The following is a 26679-nucleotide window of genomic DNA, read 5'->3' on the forward strand; positions in this document are numbered from 1 at the left end:
ATAGGAAATTAAAGACCAGTTAGCCAGACTTTGATAGCTGGTATGATGTTGGAGTCTTTTATGAAAGAATGAGGTTTTGGAGTACTTGGAGACACATGATAAAATTAAGAGGAACTCTTACCTAACAAATCTGTCTTAAGGAATTAACAAAGAGCATTGACAAAGGAGAGTTAGTGGATGTTGTTTACTTGGGTTTTCGGAAGGCCTTTGACAAGGTGCCACACATGGGGCTGCTAACCAAGATAAAAGACCATAGCATTAAAGGAAAGATACTAACATAGATAGTTGATTTCTTCAATTGCAGACAATTCAGACTGGTAACAGCATCTCCTCCACAATCTTTACCAGCACGACTGCACCACAAGACTGTCTGCTTGATCCCACACTCTATTTGCTTTAAACTTATGATTATGCAGTTAAGGCGACGATGAATCAGCATACAAGAGGGACACTGAAAATTTGGGTGAGTGGTGCCACAACAACAACCTCTTACTCAATGTCAGCAAGACCAAGGAGCTGATTAGTGACTTCAGGAGGAGGAGACCGGTGGTCTGTGAGCCAGTTTTCATCGGGGGATCAGAAGTCAAGAGGGTCAGCCACTTTAAATTCCTCGATGTTGTTGAGCATTTAATACATCAATATTATTTGAGTAATATTGTAAATATATTGTTTGATTAACCATTTTTGTCACTTATATAATTTATTATATGTTATATGTGAAAGTACGTGAATGGCATACATCATCACACCACATCATACATGCGTCTCTCTTACCGTAAAAACAAAACTAAGACACGCTTTCCCGGCTACATCTTTCCTTTCAATTAGTTTTATGTTTTGGAGTTACAAGACATAACAAACCAGTGGTGACGAGGAAGTTTAAACAAACCCGAGATGACGCTGAAGTGCAGCGAGATGTTGGGGTTAAAAAAGTAGTGTGGCAAGACGCACAAGTTTATAAAAAGTGCTGCGAGAAATGGTGGTGTAAAACAGTGCAGCACATGCTTCTTCAGGAAGGAAAAGGAGACACTGGTGTTAAAAAAAAAGGCAGAAAATGATCAAATTCTCAGGTTCATAAACAGTGAGTACTGGGTGATAATAATCATAGATATAAAAAAGCAGAAATAGCTGGCTATATCAGAAAGATTGACACGTTCAATTGCACAAGAGCTAACTAGATTTTGTTCTAGAGAATTGGGCAGTATTTTACAGCAAACAAAACAGTCGATGAAAAACAAGTAACACACACAAAAAAACACTGGTGGAGAACAGCAGGCCAGGCAGCATCTATAGGACCAAGACCTTGTTTCGGGCCAAGACCTTTCGTCAGGACTAACTGAAAGAAGAGATAGTAAGAGATTTGAAAGTGGGAGTGGGAGGGGGAGGGGGAGATCCAAAATGATAGGAGAAGACAGGAGGGGGAGGGATGGAGCCAAGAGCTGGACAGGTGATTGGCAAAAGGGATACAAGGCTGGAGAAGGGAGAGGATCATGGGACAGAAGGCCTAGGGAGAAAGAAAGGGGGAGGGGGGAAGCCCAGAAAATGGGCAAGGAGTTATAGTGAGAGGGACAGAGGGAGAAAAAAAGAGAGGAAAGAAAGGGAAAAGAAAATAAATAGATAGATAGATAGATAAATAAATAAATAATGGATGGGGTACCAAGGGGAGGTGGGGCATTAACGGAAGTTAGAGAAGTCAATGTTCATGCCATCAGGTTGGAGGCTACCCAGACGGAATATAAGGAGTTGTTCCTCCAACTTGAGTGTGGCTTCATCTTGACAGTAGAGGAGGCCGTGGATTGACATATCAGAATGGGAATGGAACATGGAATTAAAATGTGTGGCCACTGGAAGATCTTGCTTTCTCTGGCAGACAGAGCGTAGGTGTTCAGTGAAATGGTCTCCCAGCCTGCGTCGGGTCTCGCCAATATATAGAAGGCCACATCGGGAGCACCGGAAGCAGAAGTATCACCCTAGCCAACTCACAGGTAAATGTCGCCTCACCTGGAAGGACTGTCTGGGGCCCTGAATGGTGGTGAGGGAGGAAGTGTAAGGGCATGTGTAGCACTTGTTCTGCTTACAAGGATAAGTGCCAAGAGGGAGATTGGTGGGGAGGGATGAGGGGGACGAATGGACAAGGGAGTCATGTAGGGAGTGATCCCTGTGGAAAGCAGAAGGGGTGGGGGGGGAGTGAAAGATGTGCTTAGTGGTGGGATCCCGTTGGAGGTGGCGGAAGTTACGGAGAATAATATGTTGGACCTGGAGGCTGGTGGGGTGGTAGGTGAGAACAAGGGGAACCCTACTCCTAGTGGGGTGGTGGGAGGATGGAGTGAGAGCAGATATGCGTGAAATGGGAGAGATGCGTTTGAGAGCAGAGTTGATGGTGGAGGAAGGGAAGCCCCTTTCTTTAAAAAAGGAGGACATCTCCTTCGTCCTGGAATGAAAAGCCTCATCCTGAGAGCAGATGCGGCGGAGATGGAGGAATTGTGAGAAGGGGATGGCATCTTTGCAAGAGACAGGGTGGAAGAAGGAATAGTCCAGGTAGTTGTGAGAGTCCAAAGGCTTATAGCAGACATCAGTATATAAGCTGTCTCCAGAGATAGAGACAGAAAGATCAAGAAAGGGGAGGGAGGTGTCGGAAATGGACCAGGTAAACTTGAGGGCAGGGTGAAAGTTGGAGGCAAAGTTAATGAAGTCAACAAGCTCAGCATGCATGCAGGAAGCAGCGCCAATGCAGTCGTCGATGTAGTAAAGCAAAAGTGGGGGACAGATACCAGTATAGGCTTGGGACATGGATTGTTCCACAAAGCCAACAAAAAGGCAGGCACAGCTCGGACTCATACGGGCGCCCATGGCCACACCTTTAGTTTGGAGGAAGTGGGAGGAGCCAAAGGAGAAATTATTAAGAGTAAGGACTAATTCCACTAGACGGAGCAGAGTGGTGGTAGAGGGGAACAGGTTAGGTCCGGAATCCAAAAAGAAGCGGAGAGCTTTGAGACCTTCCTCGTGGGGGATGGAGGTATATAGGGACTGGTCATAGATATTCCTGATGTGGGATGGAGGTATATAGGGACTGGACATAGACCTTCCTGGTTTTGGATCTCCCCCTCCCCCTTTCAAATCTCTTACTATCTCTTCTTTTAGTTAGTCCTGACGAAGGGTCTCAGCCTGAGACATCGACTGTACCTCTTCCTCTAGATGCTGCCTGGTCTGCTGCGTTCCACCAGCATTTTTTTTGCGTGTGTTGCTTGAATTTCCAGCATCTGCAGATTTCCTCATGTTTGCAATGAAAAACAAGTACCAGTTCTGCTGAATGTACTGGGTTTAAATTGATTCGAAGTTTAACTGCTCCAACCAAATCAGCCAAAAGAACATAGATGATAGTGTAAAAGTAATACAGGAACATTTAGAACCAAAACAATTTAGGTTACATAAGTGGAATCAAAATGAAAGAAAGTCCATTTCAGCTTTGAAGAATTTGTCTGAGCATTGTCAATTCAGTGATGAGCTTAATAATGCACTGAGAGATCGTCTCATTGCTGACATCAGGTAGAAGGTACAATAGCCTCTGGACTCACACCACCAGGCTGAAGAACAGTTACTGTCCCACAACCATTAGGCTCCTGAACAAAAGGGGATAACTACACTCACTTGGCCTTCCATTGAGGTGTTCCCACAACCAATGAGCTCACTTTAAGGACTTTTTATCTTGCTATTCATCTTCTTGTTACTTATATTTGCATTTGCACAGTTTGTTGTGTTTTGCACTCTGGTTGATCTTTTATTAATCCCATTCTATAGATTTGCTGAGCGCGCCCACATGAATAATAAACCTCAGGGTTGTATATGGTGACACATATGCACTTTGATAATAAAATTTACTTTGAACTTTTGAACTTTGTTTAGTTTGTGGAACCTTACAAGAAAGTATTCAAAAATAGCTCCTAACTGAAGTACAAATAACATTTAAGAGAACAGTTGAAACCAAATGCAACATGGTGCCAGCAACCAACTCAAATAACATCCTACAGACAGTTCACAAAACTGCTTTTTTTCTTTTAAAGATACTTGTATTACTAATCTGTGTGCAATTGGAGTCTGTCATTTACATTTTGATAATGTGATTTTAGGCCAACTGAGCGATCTGGCCCTTTGACTAATGGTGGTGTGCAAACCCATGATCGGCTCCAAATCTCAATCAATTTGCCGTTTAAAGCGTCGAGCAAGATTGAATTCAATGAGGATGGGAGCAGAAGGCAAGCAGGTGTTCAGCGCCACCTGCCTGCATTTGATTGGTCTCCCTCTCTCTCTTGTTCACTGCTGCCAGAGGAAGATGCCAGCATTTGACCAGTCTCCCTCTTCCTCTCCCTTGCTGCCGGAGGAAGGTGTGGGAGTCTTGGTTCTGGGGCAAGGTTTGATTGGCATGGTTTGTGAATTGGACTCCTTTTAGAGGTCTCTGCAATTCATGTTATATGTGTTTCTGGTTATTCTTCTGTTAAATCGCTATCTTGTGTGATTTTGATTGGGGCAGATTGTCTTCGGCCTGCAGTCAATGAAAGACACATCACTGAATTGAACTGAACTGAGCTCTCCTAGACTGTTTCAAGGACTCTACATTCTGATGTTTAATATTCCATGAGATATTCTTTTGTTTTTTTCCATTTGCATGATTTGGTCTATTTTCCCTCGCTGGGTGTTTGATGTTTTCTTTGAATGGGTTCCATGGTGCTCCTTTGTTTCATGGCTGTCTGCAGGAAGACGTGACATTGCATATATATTTTGATAATAAATGTACTGTACTTGGAAATTGCTGTGTCAATGGAAACAGCAGATAGAGACACGATTGAGTTGCAGTCAGGAATGAAAGTGAGCATGAACAAAATTGCAATATCTAAACAAAAACGGGCCTGGTCAAAAAAATAGTGCTACTGTTGTGGCAAGAGCTCACGCACAGCAGACAAATGCACATTTAAAGCGTAAGTTGCTGAAAATGCAACAAAGTGGAACACATTTAAAGAACGTGTCAGGCAAACAAACATAAGTGGACTACTCAGGGAAAAGAAAAAGACAAAAAGTTAAGTTTCACTCTTAAAAAGGGCATTAATCCGTGTGCTGTTGATGAAAAATCTGATAATGATGAGAGTGACATAGGACTGAGTACCGTTGAGATTTACAATGTAAAAACTAACAATCAACATGATTTATACTTAAAGTGATCAGCAAGTTGAACTGGACACTGGCTCAAACATATTAAACTGAAGCCTGCAGATATCCAATTTAGAACTTAAACTGGAGAAAAGTTAACTCCTGTGGGAATGACATTCATAATAATGAAATACAACAACTAACAAGTCACATTGGTGCATGTATGTGGTAAAAACAAGAGGGCAATATTGTGAGGGTGTGAGTGGCTGAGACACCTACAAATTGATCCACCATTTGCATGTCACATTCCCTCCAATAGGGTCAACTGAAAGTAAATTAAGAAAGGTACTGGACAATGCAACTGTAACGTTCCGTTATATTGGCTCGTGTATGTCTAGGGGAAATCCCGCCCAGCACCTGCTTCAACACTCCCCTCAGGGCCAGTCGCCGCCCGAATCAATCACAAACATCAATCATCAGCCAGCACACCCAGTAAATTTTAACAAATACACTTTATAGATATTACTAATTCTATGACATTAATATGCATTCGATACAGAGAGGAAAGTAATGGGAAAAAAAAGGCGCCAACACTTATCAAAGTCCAAGTTCTTCGCGCGCTACCGTTGGAGCTCAATTCGACGTCAGACAACCACCCGAATTCCGTCGACTCACGGCTCGGGACCACCCTGAGTGATCGACCGGAGCTTCTCCGCACGTCTGCCGTCCTCCTCGTCTCTCCTCCGACTCCCCGCCAAAACCCAGTCCACAGTCATATCATACAGCATGGCATCCGAAAACAAAACGATACATAACCACCCATTGGCTATAGAACCTTGTTATCTCATTTAAAGTAAAACAAACTGTTAGCGCAAACTCTCTGCAGCGTTAAAACACAACAAAGCCGCATTCCCCAGATTAACATAACAAAGTCGCCATTTTAAATGTAACAAAAGAAAGACCCCGTACACTCTCCCCCCACCTCAAAAAGTCATGCCCTCATGACGTTAACAGAGTTCACCAGTGCTCCTTGTAAAACACAAAACCCAACCCAGGTGCATAAAGCAGTGACATAACTTTGCAGGGCAGTAGAGATCACACCCTGCTCTCGCGGCGCTATATAAGTGAGTCTTTCCAGGGGATGCCTACTCCTCGGAGGCCTCTGTACTTCCTCTGTTGACTCTCCCTGTTCAGACACCCCAGTTGACCCCTCGAGCCTATCTGTCGGACCTTCCCCTTCACCGGGATCCCTCTGCCCCTGTGAGCCCTCTGGCTCGAGTTCTGCCTCCACCCTCTCCTCCCCCAATCCCGGCTGTAATACAGGCGGCTCTGCAACACCCTCCCTTGGTTCCCCTGACTCAGTGATGGAAGGGCCAAGAGTCTCTTCTCCCGGCACCGGGGAATCAGCGAACGGAAGCAGGTACCACACGTCCGAATCATCATCTTCCGATGACGTATCCCTTCTCGAGGTGGGGACCGGCCCCGTTTTCTTCGCAGTGGGCTCTTCCCGCGCCCCGCGCCCTCGCAAAGTCCTCGTAATAGGAGTAAACTCCCATTCGGGCTCTGGGTCCATCTTCACCTCTCGACCCAGAGGCAACAGGTGGTTCTGATGGAGTACCTTGACAGGCCCCTGCCCGCCTTCAGGTCTCACCCGGTAAACCGGGAAATTCGGCATCTGACTCTCCACCACATATAGGGTGGCTGCCCAACAGTCCGCCAACTTGTGCTTACCCTGTAGTCCTAAATTCCGGATAAGGACTCGGTCTCCCGGCAATAGCTGGACGAACCTTACCTTCTTTTATCATACCTCCTTTTATTCCACTGGTTCTGCTTGGTGGCTGCCGCCTCAGCCAACTCGTACGCCCTTTTCAACTCTCTCCTCATATCGGACACGTACTTCAGACATGGCTTCGAAGGTATTTCCCTCGCTTCAGTCCCAAAACACAGATCAATGGGCAACCTCGCTTCCCGTCCGAACATCAGATAGTAGGGCGAGTACCCCATAGCATCATTGCGAGTACAATTGTAACAATGAACCAAATGGGCAATGTGCTGACTCCACTTACTCTTCCGTCCAATCTCCAAGGTGCCGAGCATGTCCAGCAGGGTCCGGTTAAACCACTCGGGTTGAGGATCACCCTGCGGGTGATAGGTGGTGGTTCTGGACTTTTCAATCCCGAGCATATCCAGCAATTCATGGATAAGCCTGCTCTCGAAGTCCCGTCCCTGATCACTGTGGATCCGCCGGGGAAGGCCATAATGAACAAAGTACTTCTCCCATAACACCTTCGCCACTGTAGTCGCTTTCTGATCCTTAGTAGGAAAAGCCTGCGCATATCTAGTGTAGTGATCCGTGAGGACCAAGACATTCGCGGTATTGCTGGTCTCTGGCTCAATAGACAGGAAATCCATACACACCAGGTCCATGGGTCCCGCACTCTGCAAGTGGGATAACGGAGCCGCCTGCGCAGGCAAGGTCTTCCTCCTGACGCAACGGCTACAGGTCTCACAGTATTCTTCCACCTCCCCCCTCATCCGGGGCCAGTAAAACCGGTCCTTGACTAATCCATAGGTCTTCTCTACCCCTAAGTGCCCGGAATCATCATGTAGAGCCTGGAGCACAGCCTTTCGATACTTCTCAGACATGACCAGCGGCCAGCGCCAGGGTGGTCCGGAGGCGACGTGACTCGGTACAGGACGTGGTTCTTCAGCTTCAACCGGGGCCACTCCTTCAGTAGTAGAGGAACCGAGGCATGTTTCGCCTTCTCCACCTGCCCCATATCACCCCGGCTAACCGCGTACCAGATAGTGCCAATGCTTGGGTCATCACGCTGAGCCGCCTTTACTTCCTGGGGACTCAACTCCGGCAGCTGCCTGTTCCTCAGAGCAGTCACATTACAGTAAACAGTGGGCAGCGCGTCACCGTCAGCCCCCAGTTGATCTACTGCCCGATCCGTTCCCATCTGTGCTCCTACTTCCCCGTCGCTCCCAACTTGACACATGGCCTTTACTCCCTGGGCAGGGACACTCTTCCACTCCTCGGCTCTGCCCGACTCGTCGTGCGCCCGACGAGACAGGGCATCTGCATCGATGTTCCGACTCCCCGGGCGGTACTTCAGGCTGAACTCATAGGCAGACAAGGCTGCTAACCACCGGTGCCCAGTAGCGTCCAGCTTCGCCGAGGTCAGGATATAAGTGAGGGGGTTGTTATCAGTTCTCACCTCAAACTGGGCCCCGTATAGGTAGTCACTCAACTTGTCCACCACCGCCCATTTCAACGCCAAGAACTCCAGCTTGTGAGTGGAATAGTTTCTCTCAGATGGCAACAAGCTCCGACTGACAAATGCCACCAGCCTCAAGCCGTTTCCCTGTTCCTGGTCAGAACAGCCCCCAGACCGTCGTGACTGGCATCAGTGTGTAGAACATATGGCTTCCGGGGATCAGCAAAAGCCAACACTGGGGCCTGCGTCAGCGCCCTTTTTAGAGATTGGAACGCCTCCTCACATTAAGCATCCCACCTCAATCCAAAAGGCTCCGCTGGGTTCAAGTATCCTCCTACCTCCAACCCTCGGTCTCCCTTCCTCCTCCTCCCCACAGGTGGATAGCCACACAGCAGCTGGTTCAATGGATGACTCATTTTCACATATCCTTTCACGAATCGCTGGTAATATCCGCAAAACCCCAAAAACGAGCGTAAGGCGCTCACCTTCTGAGGTCTCGGCCAGGTGGTGACTGCGGCTATCTTACCCAGATCGGTGGCCACTCCATTTCGCGAGATTATGTGCCCGACATAGCTGACCGACGTCTTACAGCACTGGCATTTATCCAGGGAAAGTTTTAACCCTTCCTGCTTCAGCCGACTCGGCACCTTCAGCAGCCGCTCCTCATGTTCCTCCAACGTAGATCCAAACACAATCAGGTCGTCCAGGTACACCAATACCTCCAGCAGGTTCATGTCCCCCACTGTCCGCTCCATGAGCCGCTGGAAGGTGGCTGGGGCCCCCAAGATACCTTGGGGTATTCGTTCGAACTGGAAAAACCCCAGGGGACAGATAAAGGCTGTCTTCTCCTTATCAGTTCCGCTCATCGGAATCTGGTAATACCCGCTCCGCACATCCAATACACTGAACCACTGTGCACCACTCAGACAGGCCAAGGCATCTTCCACCCTCGGGACCGTATATTGGTCGGGAACAGTGCGGCGGTTCAGGGTCCTATAGTCCACGCACATGCGTACCTTCCCATTTTTCTTCCTTGCCACCACTATGGGGGACGCATAGGGGCTTCGGGACTCCACAATAATCCCTGTGTCTTTCAACTGCCGCAAGTGCTGCCGCACATCCTCCACATCTGCTGGGGCCAACCGCCGCGACCTCTCCCCAAACGGGGTGTCATTTGTTACCCGAATAGTGTGCCGAGTGCTCTTGGAAAACCCTACATCAAACTCGCCCTGAGAAAAGACACCCCCTAACTTCAGCATCTTCTCCACCAGCCTGCTCTTATACGCCGGCGGTACAGGGGAGTTTTCAAAATTAAATGCCTCCTCGGTCAGCCGCCCCCCGTTTCCCAATAGTTTCCCTCCAGTGGGCTTCACGGGGGCGCTGGACATCACCATCACCGGGAACAAGTGCGCGAGGGGCATCCCGCGCTTAAAGGTGATCTCCCTCTCCGTTATGTTCCTTACCATCAACCCCATCCGCCGTGCCTGTACAGCTGAGGGCCTCTGCAATTCAGGTCTCACTAGCGCCCCAGCCGGGAACCGGGACTCCCTTTCCAGGTGGTCGGGGGCATCTACTAGCAGGGTCTCGCCTGGCAGTAATCCGGGGAATCTGGGGGTCCCCATCACTAGTGCCGCCTCCCCTGGCCATATCACCTTAGGCCTCGCCTTAGTGCACTACACCGTCCCTCGTTTGCACTCAGGATCCAGCCCATGAGGGTCACCCACTCCTTCGTACACTGCTCGGAACACGGGGTGGACCAAGAGGGTCTCCAGAAAGTTCTCCCCCCCTTCTTTTTACAGGCTCCCAAGAGCCGTCGCACCAGAGGGGAGTTAGTCCCCACCAACAGGGCAGCACCACCGGTCTCCACCGGGTCCGGACAAACCAACACCAGCGTCTCAAAGGTTTCCGATACTCCCACATCTCCCTCTGAAAATTCCAATCTCACTGACAAGTACCCATCGTACGGGTAATCACCATCACTTATGCCCCAAATCTCCAATGCATTAAACGGAGTTACTGCCAAATGCTTCAGATATTTGTTGTAGAACGACCGGTACAGTAAGGTAACCTGCGACCCGGTGTCAAGGATGGCTTTCGCAAAGATTCCCTCTATCCGTAGGGACGCGCTGGAACGGGGTCCCACCAGTCCATCAGGAATTTGGGCTCGTTCTTTCCGGGGTTCCATCGCGGTTTTCTGGGAACGTGTTCCTCCCGAGACTCCAATCCGTTCCCTCACTGAGCCTCTCCTAAGTTTCCCGACACCTCTCCCTTCTTGGTGGCCCGGGGGCCCTCCCCCCTCGGCGCATCTCGTCTCTCACAATCCTTCCGCAAGTGGCCAGCTTCCCCACAGCGGTAGCACGTCCCCGGCCACTCACATTCCCAGCGGAAATGCCCCTCTCTCCCACAGTTATAGCACCCACTACTCGCTGCCTCTCTACTCCCGATACGGGCCCCCAGGGACCCCTTGGATTTCTCTGGTCTCACCCCGGCTACCACATCCTGACTGCTGAAGACCGTCCCTGAGGGTCTGAGCCCCCTGGTCGGCCCAAAGCACACTCCTCGGCCCATACCTCTCGGATCAGCTGTCCGAATGATGGAGGGGAGCTCCGCTTAAATGACTGCCATACACTCCAAGCCACCCTGTCATCCTCCCGGGAACTGCTACATATCTGGCTCATCCTTAACTCCACCACTTCGTCCTCCCTCACCATCCCTCATTGCAGCAACCCCGTAAGCCTTACTTCCAGCCTGAACGCATAGTCTGAGAGCTTTTCCCCTCTTCTCTGCCCCATCCGTTGAAACTCTGCTAAATGCCGCCAGGGATCCCCTGACAGTCCAAACATTTCCTCCAAAACGTCTAAACACTCCGATAGGGAAGCCAAGGGGCGTGCCGCTCTCAGATCACAGACCACCCGGGCCGCCCCGCCCCTTAAGCTTTCCACCAATCGCTGTCTCTTTTCCTCATCCGAAACTGGCCACACCTCTAACAATTGGGATGTATCTTCAACCCAGGTATCATAGTCATCCTCCCCTTCCGGGGTGGGCTTGGCTCCCGAGAAAATTCTCAGCTTCGGGCGGTGCACCTCAACCCTTCTCGCCAGGGAGGTAATGGCAGCCGTTAACTCGGCAGTCTCCTCAAGCCCATGGGGGCGAGGCCTGGCCAAACCTTCCCACTCCGGCACCTCCTCACTTGCGTCCTCGGGGAGAGTGTGGAGACCCCACGGCCCCGCCTTCCCCTGGACGTGGACTGTCGCTGGTAATTCTAAAGTCATGATGTCGGCACTTGTCCGCACCAACATCCAGCTAGCCTCCAGTTCTTTCCCACCCCTTCTAGCTACAAGTTCTACCTGCCCGATACCTTTAATCAAACTCAACCCTTGCACCAGTACCTCTGCCAAAATGCGATAATCGACCCCGCTTACCACACACGCATGATTCACTGGTACCTCCTCCAATTCACACCAGTTTACAATCTTATCTCACTCCATCTTCACACCACTTACCGCAACAAGTACAACTTTCCCGAAAAGTCCAAATCCAGGACGGTAGCCCCCACTTGTAACGTTCCGTTATATTGGCTCGTGTATGTCTAGGGGAAATCCCGCCCAGCACCTGCTTCAACAGTCCCCTCAGGGCCAGTCACCGCCCGAATTAATCACAAACATCAATCATCAGCCAGCACACCCAGTAAATTTTAACAAATACACTTTATAGATATTACTAATTCTATGACATTAATATGCATTCGATACAGAGAGGAAAGTAATGGGAAAAAAAAGGCGCCAACACTTATCAAAGTCCAAGTTCTTCGCGCGCTACCGTTGGAGCTCAATTCGACGTCAGACGACCACCCGAATTCCGTCGACTCACGGCTCGGGACCACCCTGAGTGATCGACCGGAGCTTCTCCGCACGTCCGCCGTCCTCCTCGTCTCTCCTCCGACTCCCCGCCAAAACCCAGTCCACAGTCATATCATACAGCATGGCATCCGAAAACAAAACGATATATGACCACCCATTGGCTAATAGAACCTGGTTATCTCATTTAAAGTAAAACAAACTGTTAGCGCAAACTCTCTGCAGCGTTAAAACACAACAAAGCCGTATTCCCCAGATTAACATAACAAAATCGCCATTTTAAATGTAACAAAAGAAAGACCCCGTACACAACAATAGTGTTCAAGGATGGCATTGGAAAGCTCAAACATATCAGGCAGAACATAGTGTTAAATGACAGTGCCACACCCAAGTTTTACAAAGCCTGTCTGGTTCCTCATACTTTCCATAATAAAGTAGCCTTGGTGCTATATCACATTCTGTAGAGGCTGAAGGAATTCTTTCCAAGGTTGAGTGGAGCACATGGGCAACACCAGTTGCCAAAAAGAATGGGTTTGTCAGGATCTGTACTGATTTTAAGGTCACCATTAACTGAGTACTGAAAGTAGATCAATACTCTCTTCCCAGGATACAGGATATCCTTGCAAACCTTTCTGGAGGGAAACATTTCAGCAGAGTGGACTTAGCTGAGGCCTATCTACATATGGAGATGGAAAAAATAGTCCAAACTGTTTCTCACCATAAGGGCTTTGTCCCTAAAGAGTCGTATTTTTGGCCTAGCATCTGCAACTGCACTCTGGCAAAAGGCTATGGACTAAGTGCTGTGAGGCTGCTCGGGCACTCAATGTTAACTGGATGATATCATTGTTAGCAGTAAGGAGTACAACGAACATCTCCAAGATATCAAAAGTGCTAAAATGGTTAGAAGATTCTGGGCTCAGAGCACAAAACAATGAGTGTGAATTCATTAATCCAAACGTCATTCACTGTGGTCACACCATTGAAGCACAAGGATTACACAGGTTTGCTGAGAAAATTCAGTTTGTGGTGTATGACCCAAGGTCAAAAGACAAGGCACAGCTGTGGTCCTTTTTAGGATTTGTCAATCACCATAACAAGTTCCCACCAAACCTGGCTAGAGTGCTCCAACACCTTGAACTCATTTCTACAGATTGGGAAGAAATGGCAATGGTCAAAGCAGTGGGAGGTGGTTTTTCGAAAGGTAAAGCCAAGCACTCTTATTTCTCAATTGCTAGGAACTTTGGAACTATTCTAAAGGTGTTTGGTGGTTTTCTGGAGAACTACACAAATATGGCTGTGTACGTCCAATTATTTAATGCTATTGTGTAGTGACTTTGGGATGACATCAATTGTAGATATTACGATTGGGCCAATGCATACCCTGTTCATGTTCCATAGTCTTTCAAATTCCTCTTTTAATTTAGCATATTTCTAGTGTTTTCAGTTATTGATTTCTGTATGTTCTGTGCATTTGACCTGGCTGTATATAGTGTGACGAGAATACACATAAATTAAGATGTTAGCTGGCCTGGGCTGGCATCAGGGGTATCAGCAGTTGGTCTGCCACCTCTCTTCAGGAGAGGGAGAGATAAGGAACACAATGAAGCAGTATTTGGAGATGTTAATGAAGGAGACATCAGTCTGGGTATTGTCAAGATCGGCTCCCCCTTTGAACCCTGAACTGTTTGAAGTGATGGACAGGCGATACCCCAGCAGGGGGATAAAAAGGGACAGGTTCGCTAAGGCAAACACACACAACACCACGAGGTAAAGGTAACGAGACCCTGGAAGCGGTGCCCCCCCGCAAGTCGGCGGGAGTTGTTTGGAAGGCTGGCTGCAGAACCAAGCCTTAGACGCACAGGGTGGAAAGGTACGATCAGCGGGAATCCGGTGTGTGTCCGCCCTTGCGTGGGTGCCAGGTTCACTGCAGAGGATCGATCGCATCTGGAGGAGGGGTCACAGTCGGTGACCTCAGGTGACATCACAAAGGACTCGCCCTCAAGCTGCTTGTGAGCAATATCGCAGGTCTGCGAGTGGAAGCCGTTTTGAATGATTATTCGTTCTTGTTCTCTCTCTCCTTCCCCCCACATTGTCCATCGCCACAGCAACGATTACTGTGAACTGAACTAAATTGGACTGAACTTTGCGTCACTTTGAAATTGGTCATTTACCCCTAGACAACGATAGAGCTTGATTGATCCTGTTATCTTAATTCTGTGCACGTGTGTTTATCATTGCTGAACTGTTGCATTTATTATCCTTTCGATTACTGTGTTGCTTGTTTCTTTAATAAAACTTTCTTAGTTCTAGTAATCCAGACTCCAACTGCGTGGTCCATTTCTGCTGGTTTGGCAACCCAGTTACGGGGTACGTAACATAAGTGGGGTTCTCGTCCGCGATTTTGAACGCTAAATTTGGGATGGAGTAAATTGATTGGGTCAAAATTCCTGAAAGAAAGAAAAGACAAACAGCAGAAATGGAGGCTGATGAATTTTTAAAGGCGCCGACCTTGGAGGCATTAGAGAATGCCAGGAAATCGGAACTGGTAGCTGTGGCCAAACTGTTGAATCTTGCTAAGGGGAAGTCGACAATGAGGAGAGAGGAGATTCACAGAGCTATCGTAGAGCACTATGTATCTAAGGGTGTGTTTCCCCAAGGGGAGCTGGAGGTGGTGTCTATTGAAAAACCTGCTGGAGACGCGGTACAGGTGCAGCTTGAAAAAACTGAGGCTCGAGCACGAGTTCCGGGTACGACAGTTGGAGCGGGAAGAGAAAGAGAGACAGCAGGAGAAAGAGTTAGAACGGCAGGAGAGAGAGTTAGAAAGGCAGGAGAAAGAGAGAGAGAGAGAGACAGTTGGAGCGGGAAGAGAAAGAGAGAGAGAGACAGTGGAGCGAGAAGAGAGAGAGAGGCAGAGGGAAAGGGAATTTGAGCTGGAGAAGTTAAAGATGGCGGCAGTGCAGGGGTCCATGCCGAACCAAGGTGGAGGGTTCAGGGCGACCCAGGAGGTTAGGCTGGTTCCCCCACTTGACGATACCGATGTGGATCGGTACTTTCTCCACTTCGAAAAAGTTGCCACAAGTCAGGACTGGCTGAGGGATAAGTGGGCTGTTTTACTTCAGAGTGTACTGAAAGGGAAAGCCCAACAAGCTTACTCAGCTTTGTCCGCGGAAGATGACCAGAGGTATGAGGTGGTGAGAGAGGCCATCCTCAGGATTTATGAGTTGGTCCCGGAGGCGTACCGGCAGAGGTTCCGGAATGCGAGGAAGCAGTGGGACCGCACGTATTTAGAGTTCGCCCGTGAGATGCAGACATATTGTGAGCATTGGTGCGCCTCGAAGGAGGTAGATGGGGATTATGACGGACTGCTACAGCTGATCCTGATTGAGCAGTTTAAAGGTTGTGTCCCTGAGGGTATGAGACCCTACATAGATGAGAAGGAGGCAGCCACGTTAGCCGCAACTACTAAGTTAGCGGATGAGTATGCGTTGAGGCATAAAATGAAGTTTGCCCCGAGTAAAGGCTACCAGAAGGGTCCGCCGGAAAAGTCAGAAAGTAAGCCGGGGACTAGTGAGAAAGATAAGGTAGACCGGGAACAGTCTGCCAGGAAGACTCCTGGGGTCGTCTGTTATAATTGTGGGAAAGTCGGACACTTTGCGACCAGGTGCTTTGCCCCAAAGGAGGAGACGGGAAAAGGAAAAACGGCAATTTTGACTGGCTGTATCGAGCTGGTACGCAAACCGCTAGGGAAGGACAGGTCTGCCAAAGTTCAGGAAGGGCGCGAGAGGTTTATCTTGGCCGGATTGGTGTCAGTGAAGGAGGGGTTAAAACCAGTTCCAGTGCGGATCTGGAGAGACACGGGAGCGTGTCAGTCACTAATACTGAAGAGTGTATTAGAGTTTAGCTCAGAGACCCAGACTGGGGAGGTAGAGGTCAAAGGTGTTGGGGAAGGGACAGAGTCAGTCTCTTTGCACCAGATACACTTACAAAGCAACCTGGTCTCTGGACTAGTCACGATCGGGGTGAGGTCCGAATTACCGATGAAAGGCGTGGAAGCCTTGCTCGGTAATGACGTCGCCGGGGGAATCGTGTTCCCAGTCGTGAGATTGACAGGTCAGCCTGCCAGAAGTGAGGCCCCACCCATGGACTCACAGGTTCATCACGGGACCGCGGTAGTGAACTTAGCTGAGACGTTTCTACCAGTCTTGTACGAGACGGGGGTAGAAAATGAAAAGAAGGAGTGTAGTGAAACAAGAGGTAGTGAGGGAGCTGGGACAGACATAGCAGTAGCCAGGAAAGAATTTGCGCAGGAGCGAGACGAGGGGCTGATGGTTTTGGCAGAGACAGCTCTCTCTGACACAGACTTAACAAGGGAACTAGTAGGCTATTGTGCGGAGGAGGAAGTGCTTAGGAAGAAAGGGAAATCAAGTACCGTGCCCGCAGATGAGGAATGGGGGGTGGTGCAAAAGAGTTATGGGGATGAGGTTTTTAACCTGGCCTACGAGGTACCCCCCGGTGGACATTTTGTGGTACTGGAAGGAACAGTTGGTGGAACCATGAAAGAGGTTTACCGGCTGCCCAGGGGGAAGGATGTTATTGATTATGACCGACGCGAACTGAGACGGTCACAGACTTTTGATATGCTAACAAACCTAGTCGGTGTTAGCACGGAAATCAATGAAGCTAGGGTCCCCCCGATAAGAGAGAAAAACCATTTTGAAAAGATGAGTATGGTATCGACCAGATGGGAGAAGGCTATTGTTTTGGCCAGGTCTGCTGATAAGGTCTCTCCCTTAATCCCCGAACAAAGCGACTCTTTAGGGGAAGTGATTAAACGACTCGCACCCGTGTGTTTGATTGTCCCGAGGCGATGCAAAGAACTGGGATGTTGGGTGGTGTCTGTAACAATAGGTCAGCCTAGTAAGCAACATCCATATAGAATGAGTAATTCAGTGACTAAAGGGCTGACGAACACAGAGGTGTGTATTGGCAATTTAATACGGCTGTCTGAAGCCAGCTTGATAGTGAACCTTGAAAAAAATGAGTTCGGCCACATGAAGGTCACTTACCTGGGAATTGTGGTGACACAGGGGCAGCTGGCAGCGATGCAAGCTACAGTGCAGGCTATCGCTGACCTCCCAACCCCGACAGACAACAGGGCCCGGAGAAGGCTCTTGGAGATGGTGGGGTACTGTAGGAAGTTTTGCAATAACTCTGCGGTCACTACCCCTCCCCCTCCTACTAAGCCCTTGCGAGAGAAAACTAAGTCGGAATGGGACGACCCTTGTTATTGTGGTCCGGGACAAAACCAAATGAGAGGTTACATTGATCGCAATTCATCAGTGTTTTTGGCCACTACAAAGTTTGCTAAATTGGAGCCTGGTCTAAGGGATTATTAATAACACATATAAAAGGAACAGAAAATGTGATGGCTGACTGTCTGTCAGGTGTTGACAACTTCAAATTCTCTGTATTAGCCAAATAGCTGATAAAGATGTATATTTGTGTGAATCAAATAATGTATTCATGTTTGTAATTTTTACCCCGGTAAAAACCCTTAAAGGGGGGAAGTGTGACGAGAATACACATAAATTAAGATGTTAGCTGGCCTGGGCTGGCACCAGGGATATCAGCAGTTGGTCTGTCACCTCTCTTCAGGAGAGGGAGAGATAAGGAACACAATGAAGCAGTATTTGGAGATGTTAATGAAGGAGACATCAGTCTGGGTATTGTCAAGATCGGCTGCCCCTTTGAACCCTGAACTGTTTGAAGTGATGGACAGGCGATACCCCAGCAGGGGGATAAAAAGGGACAGGTTCGCTAAGGCAAACACACACGACACCACGACACCACGAACTAAATTGGACTGAACTTTGCGTCACTTTGAAATTGGTCATTTACTCCTAGACAACGATAGATTGATCCTGTTATCTGAATTCTGTGCACGTGTGTTTATCATTGCTGAACTGTTGCATTTATTATCCTTTCGATTACTGTGTTGCTTGTTTCTTTAATAAAACTTTCTAGTTCTAGTAATCCAGACTCCAACTGAGTGATCCATTTCTGCTGGTTTGGCAACCCAGTTACGGGGTACGTAACAATAGTAAGTAAATTGTTCTTGCTTGTTTATCCTGTAATACTATATCCTTATGGGTATAATGGATTGGTCATAATATAACTTTTTTGGACTCTGACTCTAAAACTGGATCAGACTTGTATTTATGGTAAGGTATGGTGTCTTTTATGTGTTTGTATTTAAAGCAAGTGTTTCCTAAAATTTGTCATTTTAGTTCTTATTTTTCTTTGTAAATCTTCCATATCAGTTTCAGACCAAGATATAATGCCTAAAGAATAGGTGAATATGGGTATAGCAAAACTGTTTATTGCCTTTGTTATAATTTTGCTGTTGAGCTCAACTGGCAGATATTCTTAAGCCTTGAAGTACATTCTGTCAAGAGTTTTCCCTTTATCACACTATGAATTATTTACTTTGTTTGTTGATATCCTAGATACTTACATTTCATATTCTTCCATTGGATGTATTGTATCCTGCTGCTCTGTTTTGTATTCTACTAGCTCTATTGCACCTTTCGTTATGTTTAATGTCTGCATTTGTCTAGTCCAAAGTTCATGTCTATATCTTTCAAAAATAGTTCTACTATTTGAATTAATTGCTTTAGCTTTAATGATAAAGGAGTGTATAATTTCAAAGTTTCCATGTATAGAAGATGTGTCAAGGTAAAATTCATTTAGTTGTTTCAGATTTGATACACTATTTTTGTCTGATTTAGTAAATTAGAGAGCAGGTTTAAATCTAGACAAAACCATTGTGGGCTTAGAGAGTCACCCTGGCAAATGCATTGGTTTATTCTGATAATGGTGGTTGTTCTTTTTTAATTGCTAAAAGATCGAGTAATTATAAAACACCAGTGGTTCATCAGTTGTTGAAGGAATTTCACAAGTATTGGGTGTAGTTTACGGTATATATTAAGAACTTCTATTAACCATGATTGTGGGATGGAATCAAATTGACTTTAGTAGTCAATTTTACAACATGAAGATTTCTGCTTTTCCACCGGATTGGATTTAGAATTATGAAATCTATTATCAGTTGTCCTTACAACATCCTTTCTGCTCTTCTGTAAGTATATTGTGGTTATCAAATGAGTGGTGATTAGCTTGCCGAATGCATGATGTTACAATTTTATATATATTTTGTAAACAAGTAATAGGACGATATTTTAATGGTTTGTGATTTCCCCTTTGGGTAAATGATATGTTTTACTTTCTGGAAAAAATTCAGGCACTTTTTCAGGATTATTATTATCATCTTTTTTGTCTTTCTTTTTGTGTTTGCGCAGTTTGTTGTCTTTTGCCCATTGGTTGTCTACCCCGGTGGTGCGGACTTTCATCGATCAATCCTATTATTGATTCTTAGATTTATTGAGTATGCCCACAAGAAAGTAAATCTCAGGGTTTGATATGATGACATACAGTACAATATATCTACTTTGATAATAAATCTACTTTGAACTTTGAAGATTGGCTGACTGACAGGAAACAAAGAGTAGGAATAAACAAGGCCTTTTCTGGATGGCTACTGATGACTAGTGGTGTCCCACAGGGGTTAGTGTTGGGACCGCTTTTTTAACATTATATTTCAATGTTTTGGATGCAAAATTGATAACTTTGTGGCTAAGTTTGCAAATGATACAAAGATAGTTGGTAGGGAAGGTAGTGTTGAGGAAGCAGGGAGTCTGCAGAAACGCTGAGACAGATTAGGAGAATGGGCAAAAAAAGAAGAAGCAAGTGGAAATAGTGTAGGGAAGTGTATAGTCATGCACTTTGGTAGAAGGAACTCACTAAAAGATAATTTGCAGTTTGAGTTGATGGTAAGGAAGGTAAATACAATGTTAGCGTTCATTTCAAGAGAACTAGATGATAAAAACAAGGATGTAATGCTGAAGCTTTATGAGCCATTGGTCGGACACAACATGGCTGTGTTGTGAGTAGTTTTGGTCCCCGTATCTAAGAAAAGATTTGCTGACATTGAAGAGGGTCCAAAGGAGGCTCATGATAATGATCCCAGAAACAAAAGGGTTAATAAATGAGGAGAGTTTGACGGCTCTGGGATTGTACTTGCTGGTGTTTAGGACAATGAAAGGACATCCCATTGAAACCTACTGAATATAGAAAGACCTAAGTAGAGTGGATGTGGAGAAGATGTTTCCTATAGTGAGGGAGTCTAGGACCAGAGGGCATAGCCTCAGAATAGAAGGATGTCCTTTTAGAGCAGAGATAAGGAGGATTTTCTTTAGCTAGAGGGTGGTGAATCTGTGGAATTCATTGTCACAGATGTCTATTAAGTCAACATTATTAGGTATATTTAAAATGAAGGTGGATAGGTTTTTGATTAGTAAGGGGTTCAATGGTTATGGGAGAAGGCAGCAGAATGGGGTTGAGAGGGATAAAACCAACTGTGACGTACTGGCAACATACTCAAAGGGTCAAATGGCCTTCTTCTCCAATGTCTTATGATCTTTCCCTGAACTCATATGCTCAAGTTCTGGCAACATAGTTGTAAATTTTCTCTGTACTATTGCAATCTTATTGATATCTTTCCTGTAGATACAGTAGATGATCGGAACTTCACACAATACTCCAAGTTAGGCCTCACTAATGTCTTATACAACTTCAACATAACAGTCCAATTACTGTACTCAATACTTTGATTTATGAAGGCCAATCTGCCAAAAGCTCTCTTTATGACCGTGATGCCACTTTCAAGAAATTATGGATCTGTATTTCCAGATCCCTCTGTTCTACCACATTCTTTAGTTCCAACCCTGATTTGTCCTTCCAAAATGCAACACATCACATTTGTCTGCATTGAATTCCATTTGCCATTTTTCAGCCTATTTTTCCTGCTAGTTCAGATTCTTTTGCAAGTGTTGATAGCATTCCTCTCTGTCCAGTATGCCCCAAACTTAGCGTCATCTGCAAATTCATTGATCCCATTGACCACATAATCAGCCCTAATCATTGATATAGATGAGAAACAACAGCATACCCAGCACCGACCCCTGCGGCACTCCACTAAGCCAACTCTTCACTCAGAAACGCAACCATCCAGTGGCACTCTCAAAACTTCACGTGCGAGGCCAACGTTGAATCCGTTTATTACCTCGTCCTGAATTTCAAGCAACTAAACCTTCTTTACTAACTGCCCATGTGGGACGGAGTCAAAGGCCTTCTCAATATTGAAGTTTGGGTCAAAGTGCCTTGGCTTGACACATCGACTGTCCATTTCCCTCTATAGTTGCTGCCTCACCCACTGTGTTTCTCCAGCACCTTTGTTCATCACCTGACTATTTTCATGGTTAAATTCCATATGCTATTGTTCTATCTATCATATTAGCTCATTAGTACTACTGCAAACCTTCCCTTCCTTCTGTCATTAACTTTAAAAACAGCTTCTTTGACCCAATGCACCTCCTTTTTCCTGCAACTCCCGCAACAACAATGTACCTTCTCGATTAGACTATAGGTTTGATGAATAAGCATATTAATGGTAATGAGAATAGACCTCCCCATTGCCACTAAATAATGATGCAGAATTATTAGGTAAACAGATACCACAATGTTGGGATGTTACCTGGAGTGCACCGATCAGATACTGGGTAATTGTTTATCTTGATCCCCAAGTCCATCTTCAAACAGTACTCATATTAGCCCACAGCTTCTGAAATAAAACTCCAATGTAATGAAAACCACTGTCTTTGACTGAGATCTTAAACAGAACCCATGTCCAATACTTGAATTGTTCCGTAAATTGTCATGAAATAATTTGAAGAATTAAAAGGTTTTACAATACGCTGTTTCAGGGAAGGTGGCAGTGTATTCGATCGCAGTTACTTCCATAGGGTCAACAAAGGGCGCTGCTGTCCTTTTTAAATCTGTATTTTAATGATTGCAAGATCCTGCTATACATTTAGAACTTAAAGAACTGCAGGTCTATTCCATCAGCAAGTTGCTTATTGTTGGAGAAAATGAAAGAGCTAGACTTCGTACAGCTCGTGCTGCTGCTCATGTCAGAGAGGTTCCAGAGGAGTTGGTGCGCGAAGGAGGACTGCAGTCAAATAGCGAGTGATCATCTTAGTCACTTTTCTTACAATCACAACAGCCTTTCAGAGACTGGTAATGTGGAATGCCGCAAGTCCAATTCATTGATTTATTGGTGGACTTCAGGGGTGGACAGTGGGGAAGCTGCGTGGACCTCGGTCACAGTAAGGACTAGGCCTTAACCCATGAAGTTGTCTGTTTACAGCGACCAGGAGAGAGGCATCAGAGCTGGTGTGCTCCACCAGGGGTGGTGTGGTGTGGCATCTGCGTTGTAGTTGGTGCTGTCCCCCAGTATTTGCTTGGCAGAAGACAAGCTATATTGTGGTCAACTGCAGGTTTCTGTGGCATTCATGACTCAGGGTCTGGACTATTTTATTTTTGCCTAGCTGTGTTTTACTGATATCTTACACGTGCTTGCTGTCTTGTATGTGCTATATATACTTTGTGCTGTATGGGACTGTTGGTACTGTGTTTTGCACTTTGACCCCGAAGTAACACTGTCTCAGTTTGGCGGTATTCATGTATGGTTGAATGACAATTAAACTTGAATTGAGAAAGGACTTCAGTCTGAGGGAACACTTATCCTGAACTAATAGGGGAAAACCTGATTACGTTGTCACTTGTCATGTTTCTATTCTGGGATTTTTTTTTCTGTGTGTTCTCTGGATGCTACCTCAAACATTACAGTAAATCACACAGTTATTTTTAGAATGTTTTTTCAAGCTATAATAGTCACTGTCTTGTTAAACAGCCCTGTTAAAAAATAGCTTGTACATTCACAAATAATTATCTATGGTTTCAATATAAAACATAATTCCTTAACAGAGAAATCCAAATCTACCCAGTCAGACCTGACTGGAACACTTGAAGCCTATCTGCTGAGTTTAGACAGATACACCCTCTCTCCTGAGCAGTCTTCCACACCCCTGGCTCCTGCTTCCAACCCTTATCTTTATAACCTTGTCCCATCTATCCCTGAGTTTTCTGACATCCAAGACACTCCATTTTCCTTCATAACAATGTCATCTATCATACATTCAGTGTTTATCTCTTTGCCTTTTGAATGCTGCTCCTAAGCCTTTCCATCTCTATCTACTGCTCTCCTCCAATAAGATGTTCATTAAAACTTCAGTTTATTCACAGCTGTCCCATGATCTCTTTACAAGGCCAGGTATACTATTCTTTTCTGTTGAAATTCCTGATTCCTGGGAAGTCTTTCTGATGTTAAAAATGCTGAACAAGTACAAATACTGGTAAGAATTTGATTATAAGCAAACATTAACTAGCAACCCTAAGAAAAACTTCTCAATTGTAGTTTAGCTTAAGATGCAATAGGACTCAAGTTGGAATCAGAAGAGCATTTCTTAAATTATTTAAATATGACAGGGGTTATACCCAGCTCGGACCCTATTATCATAGGTGACTTTATTTACCAACTGTATCATGCCCAAGTGTTACCAGTTATGGGAAAGAAAAAAGAATAGATTCAGTCAAAAAAAAACAGAAATAAAAGTAAGAATGCAGATTAAAGTCAGATTTTTAGGCAGATGATTACACGTTCACAGAAAGACAAAAATGCCTGGTTCACATATCACACTACATCTTTTGTGAAAACCCCATCTACTGGGAAATGATTTGCAAGTAACAAGTAAGGGACATGTAGAACTTACAAATTTCATTAGAAATAAATTGCGTTCCTCCAAGAGGACCACAAGCCTTCGGCTCAACGCATCCATGCCAACCAAGCTGTCTATCTGAGCTAGTCCCATTTGCCTGCATTTGGCCCAAATCCTTGTAAACTTTCTCATATACATATCTGTCCAAGTGTTTTTTAAAGATTGTGAATGGATCAGTCACTTCAGCTTCCCAAACCTATAGTGATGTTATCTTATTAGAGATGCTATATTAGAGATGATACTAAGATAGGTGGAGTTGTGGATAATGAAGTAGACTTTCAAAGCTTGCAGAGAGATTTAGGCCAGTTAGAAGAGTGGGCTGAAAGATGGCAGATGGAGTTCAATGCTGAAAAAATGTGAGGTGCTACATTTTGGTAGGACTAATCAAAATAGGACATACATGGTAAATGGTAGGGCATTGAAGAATGCTGTAGAACAGCGGGATCTAGGAATAATGGTGCATAGTTCCCTGAAGGTGGAATCTCATGTGGAAAGGGTGGTGAAGAAAGCTTTTGGTATGCTGGCCTTTATTAATCAGAGCATTGAGTATAGGAGTTGGGATGTAATGTTGAAATTGTATAAGGCATTGGTAAGGCCAAATTTGGAGTATTGTGTACAGTTCTGGTCACCGAATTATAGGAAAGATGTCAATAAAATTGAGAGAGTACAGAGGAGATTTACTAAAATGTTGCCTGGGTTTCATCTCCTAAATTATAGAGAAGGGTTGAACAAGTTAGGTCTTTATTTTTAGAGCATAGAAGGTTGAGGGGGGACTTGATAGAGTTGTTTAAAATTATGAGGGGGATTGATAGAGTTGACGTGGATAGGCTTTTTCAATTGAGAATGGGGGAGATTCAAACAAGAGGACATGAGTTGAAAGTTAAAGGGTAAAAGTTTAGGGGTAACATGAGGGGGAACTTCTTTACTCAGAGAGTGGTAGCTGTGTGGAACGAGCTTCCAGCAGAAGTGGTTGAGGTAGGTTCGATGTTGTCACTTAAAGTTAAATTGGATAGATATATGGACAGGAAAGGAATGGAGGGTTATGGTCCGAGTGCAGGTCGGTGGGACTAGGTGAGAGTAAGAGTTTGGCACGGACTAGAAAGGCCGAGATGGCCTGATTCCGTGCTGTAATTGTTATATGGTTATTATTGTAAGATCATGATATATATTCTATTGAGAGGAAGGTGTACTATTTCATACCTTAGTCACATTATTGACAAGTACACTATATTTTGTATAAGGAAAACCCACTGAACCACTCAGACAGACCATAGTATGAAGGCTGGAGAATAAACCGTTTGTTGAACCACACACAGATTTTGAAAGTAAGACTTTACGCAAACCACAATCATGAAAATCACATTAGACAAATGTACTCACCAGATTTTCTGTAACTGTATCGGCTTTTAAACAATGCTAACCGTCTCAAATTAAACATGTTAATCTCTATACACAGTAGCATAATAACCATGGGCTCTTCAAAATCCTGAACTATCCCTTCCTCCTTTCTCCCACACAATTGACAGGAAGTGATGTTCTAGTTCCCAAACATGTAATGTTCACTTAGTCTCACTTCTTGTGGCCGTTCTCCGCATAAGTAAATTCTCCTCATCTTTCCCTCTTTTTTTGAAAAGACCACAGTTACTTCTGAGATCCGAGGTCACATCACAAAACGTGGTTATTCCCTCATTATTTACCATATTGAATGTTCCCACTTCTTGCAAATTTGCCACTGAGTTCCTTTCTTTACAATGAGCATTAAAATTACGAACTTCACTGGTGGCTGTACATCGGTATATAAAGTTGTTGGAATTTCTTAAAGACTCAGACCTTCAATAAACTTTCATCTACAGCTGAATCATTTTTATATATTATTGAATAATTATTTGCAACTTGAATACAAGAGAGCAAAATCTCCCTTGCTTGCAGTGCAGAAATGTTAAAATCCATCCAGTAGAAACCTTTTAGCTTGAAGTGCTGAGCAGGAATGAGAAAAGAAAAATGGCTTGGATTGGACCCTAGTTACCATCATATAAGACTCTGTGTAAAATAACTATATTAGAAGTTTCACAATGCTTTGATAATGTTACAGTAGTAAGCTTCTTCCTGATTGTTTAGTAGTTTTATTACTGCAATACTGGGGTTAGTTTCAGCATCACAATGCTTTCCCAATTTCCCTAAAGGGAACTGAATACATGAAATGGAGCTCATCATGTGGCTTGGTTTGCTAATCGTTTCTGATCTCTTATCTCCACTTATGGGTTAAAGTCCATTTCAGAGACATCTAAATAACTGAAAATGAAGTACTGGAAAAGAGCTGCACCAGGCACTGCCCTCAGCTTAGATGATACAGCTACCCATTTTAATGGATAATAAAGTTAAGAGGACACCACATGAAGAGAAGTGGGGACTTCTGCTTTGATATGGCTCTGTGTATGTGCTGGTCTTCCTCTTTCCATCAACCAATATCAACTTGCAGTCTCATCCACCAGAGTGCTTCCAGAAGTCTATAATGATAATATGGAATGACTAATAATTAGTCATCTACAATACCCAGAAATCTTACCAACAAACTCACACATTATCACTGTGCACTAACCATCCTAACTGGTCTGTACTTAACTACTCATTATGTTAACTGTAAGGCATGTGACAATCCGTATC

The 26679-nt window shown here is 45.3% G+C and overlaps 1 protein-coding gene across 5 annotated transcripts in view; it reads right to left on the reverse strand.

Annotated features, from left to right (window-relative positions):
• The window catches only part of LOC140200355 (regulator of G-protein signaling 14-like), a 145675-nt gene that overhangs the window by 90740 nt on the left and 28256 nt on the right, over positions 1-26679 (reverse strand). The window contains exon 1 of one of the 5 annotated variants that reach the window (XM_072263568.1): positions 21873-21929. The exons of the other annotated variants lie outside the window; for them this stretch is intronic. Coding sequence (XP_072119669.1) covers positions 21873-21927 — 55 coding nt within the window. The 5' untranslated portion in view covers positions 21928-21929. Of the gene's footprint in view, positions 1-21872; positions 21930-26679 lie in introns of those variants that run through there. 5 annotated transcript variants of the gene reach the window in all.

Source organism: Mobula birostris, chromosome 7 (genome assembly GCF_030028105.1).
Source record: "Mobula birostris isolate sMobBir1 chromosome 7, sMobBir1.hap1, whole genome shotgun sequence".
NCBI classification, from domain to species: domain Eukaryota; kingdom Metazoa; phylum Chordata; class Chondrichthyes; order Myliobatiformes; family Myliobatidae; genus Mobula; species Mobula birostris.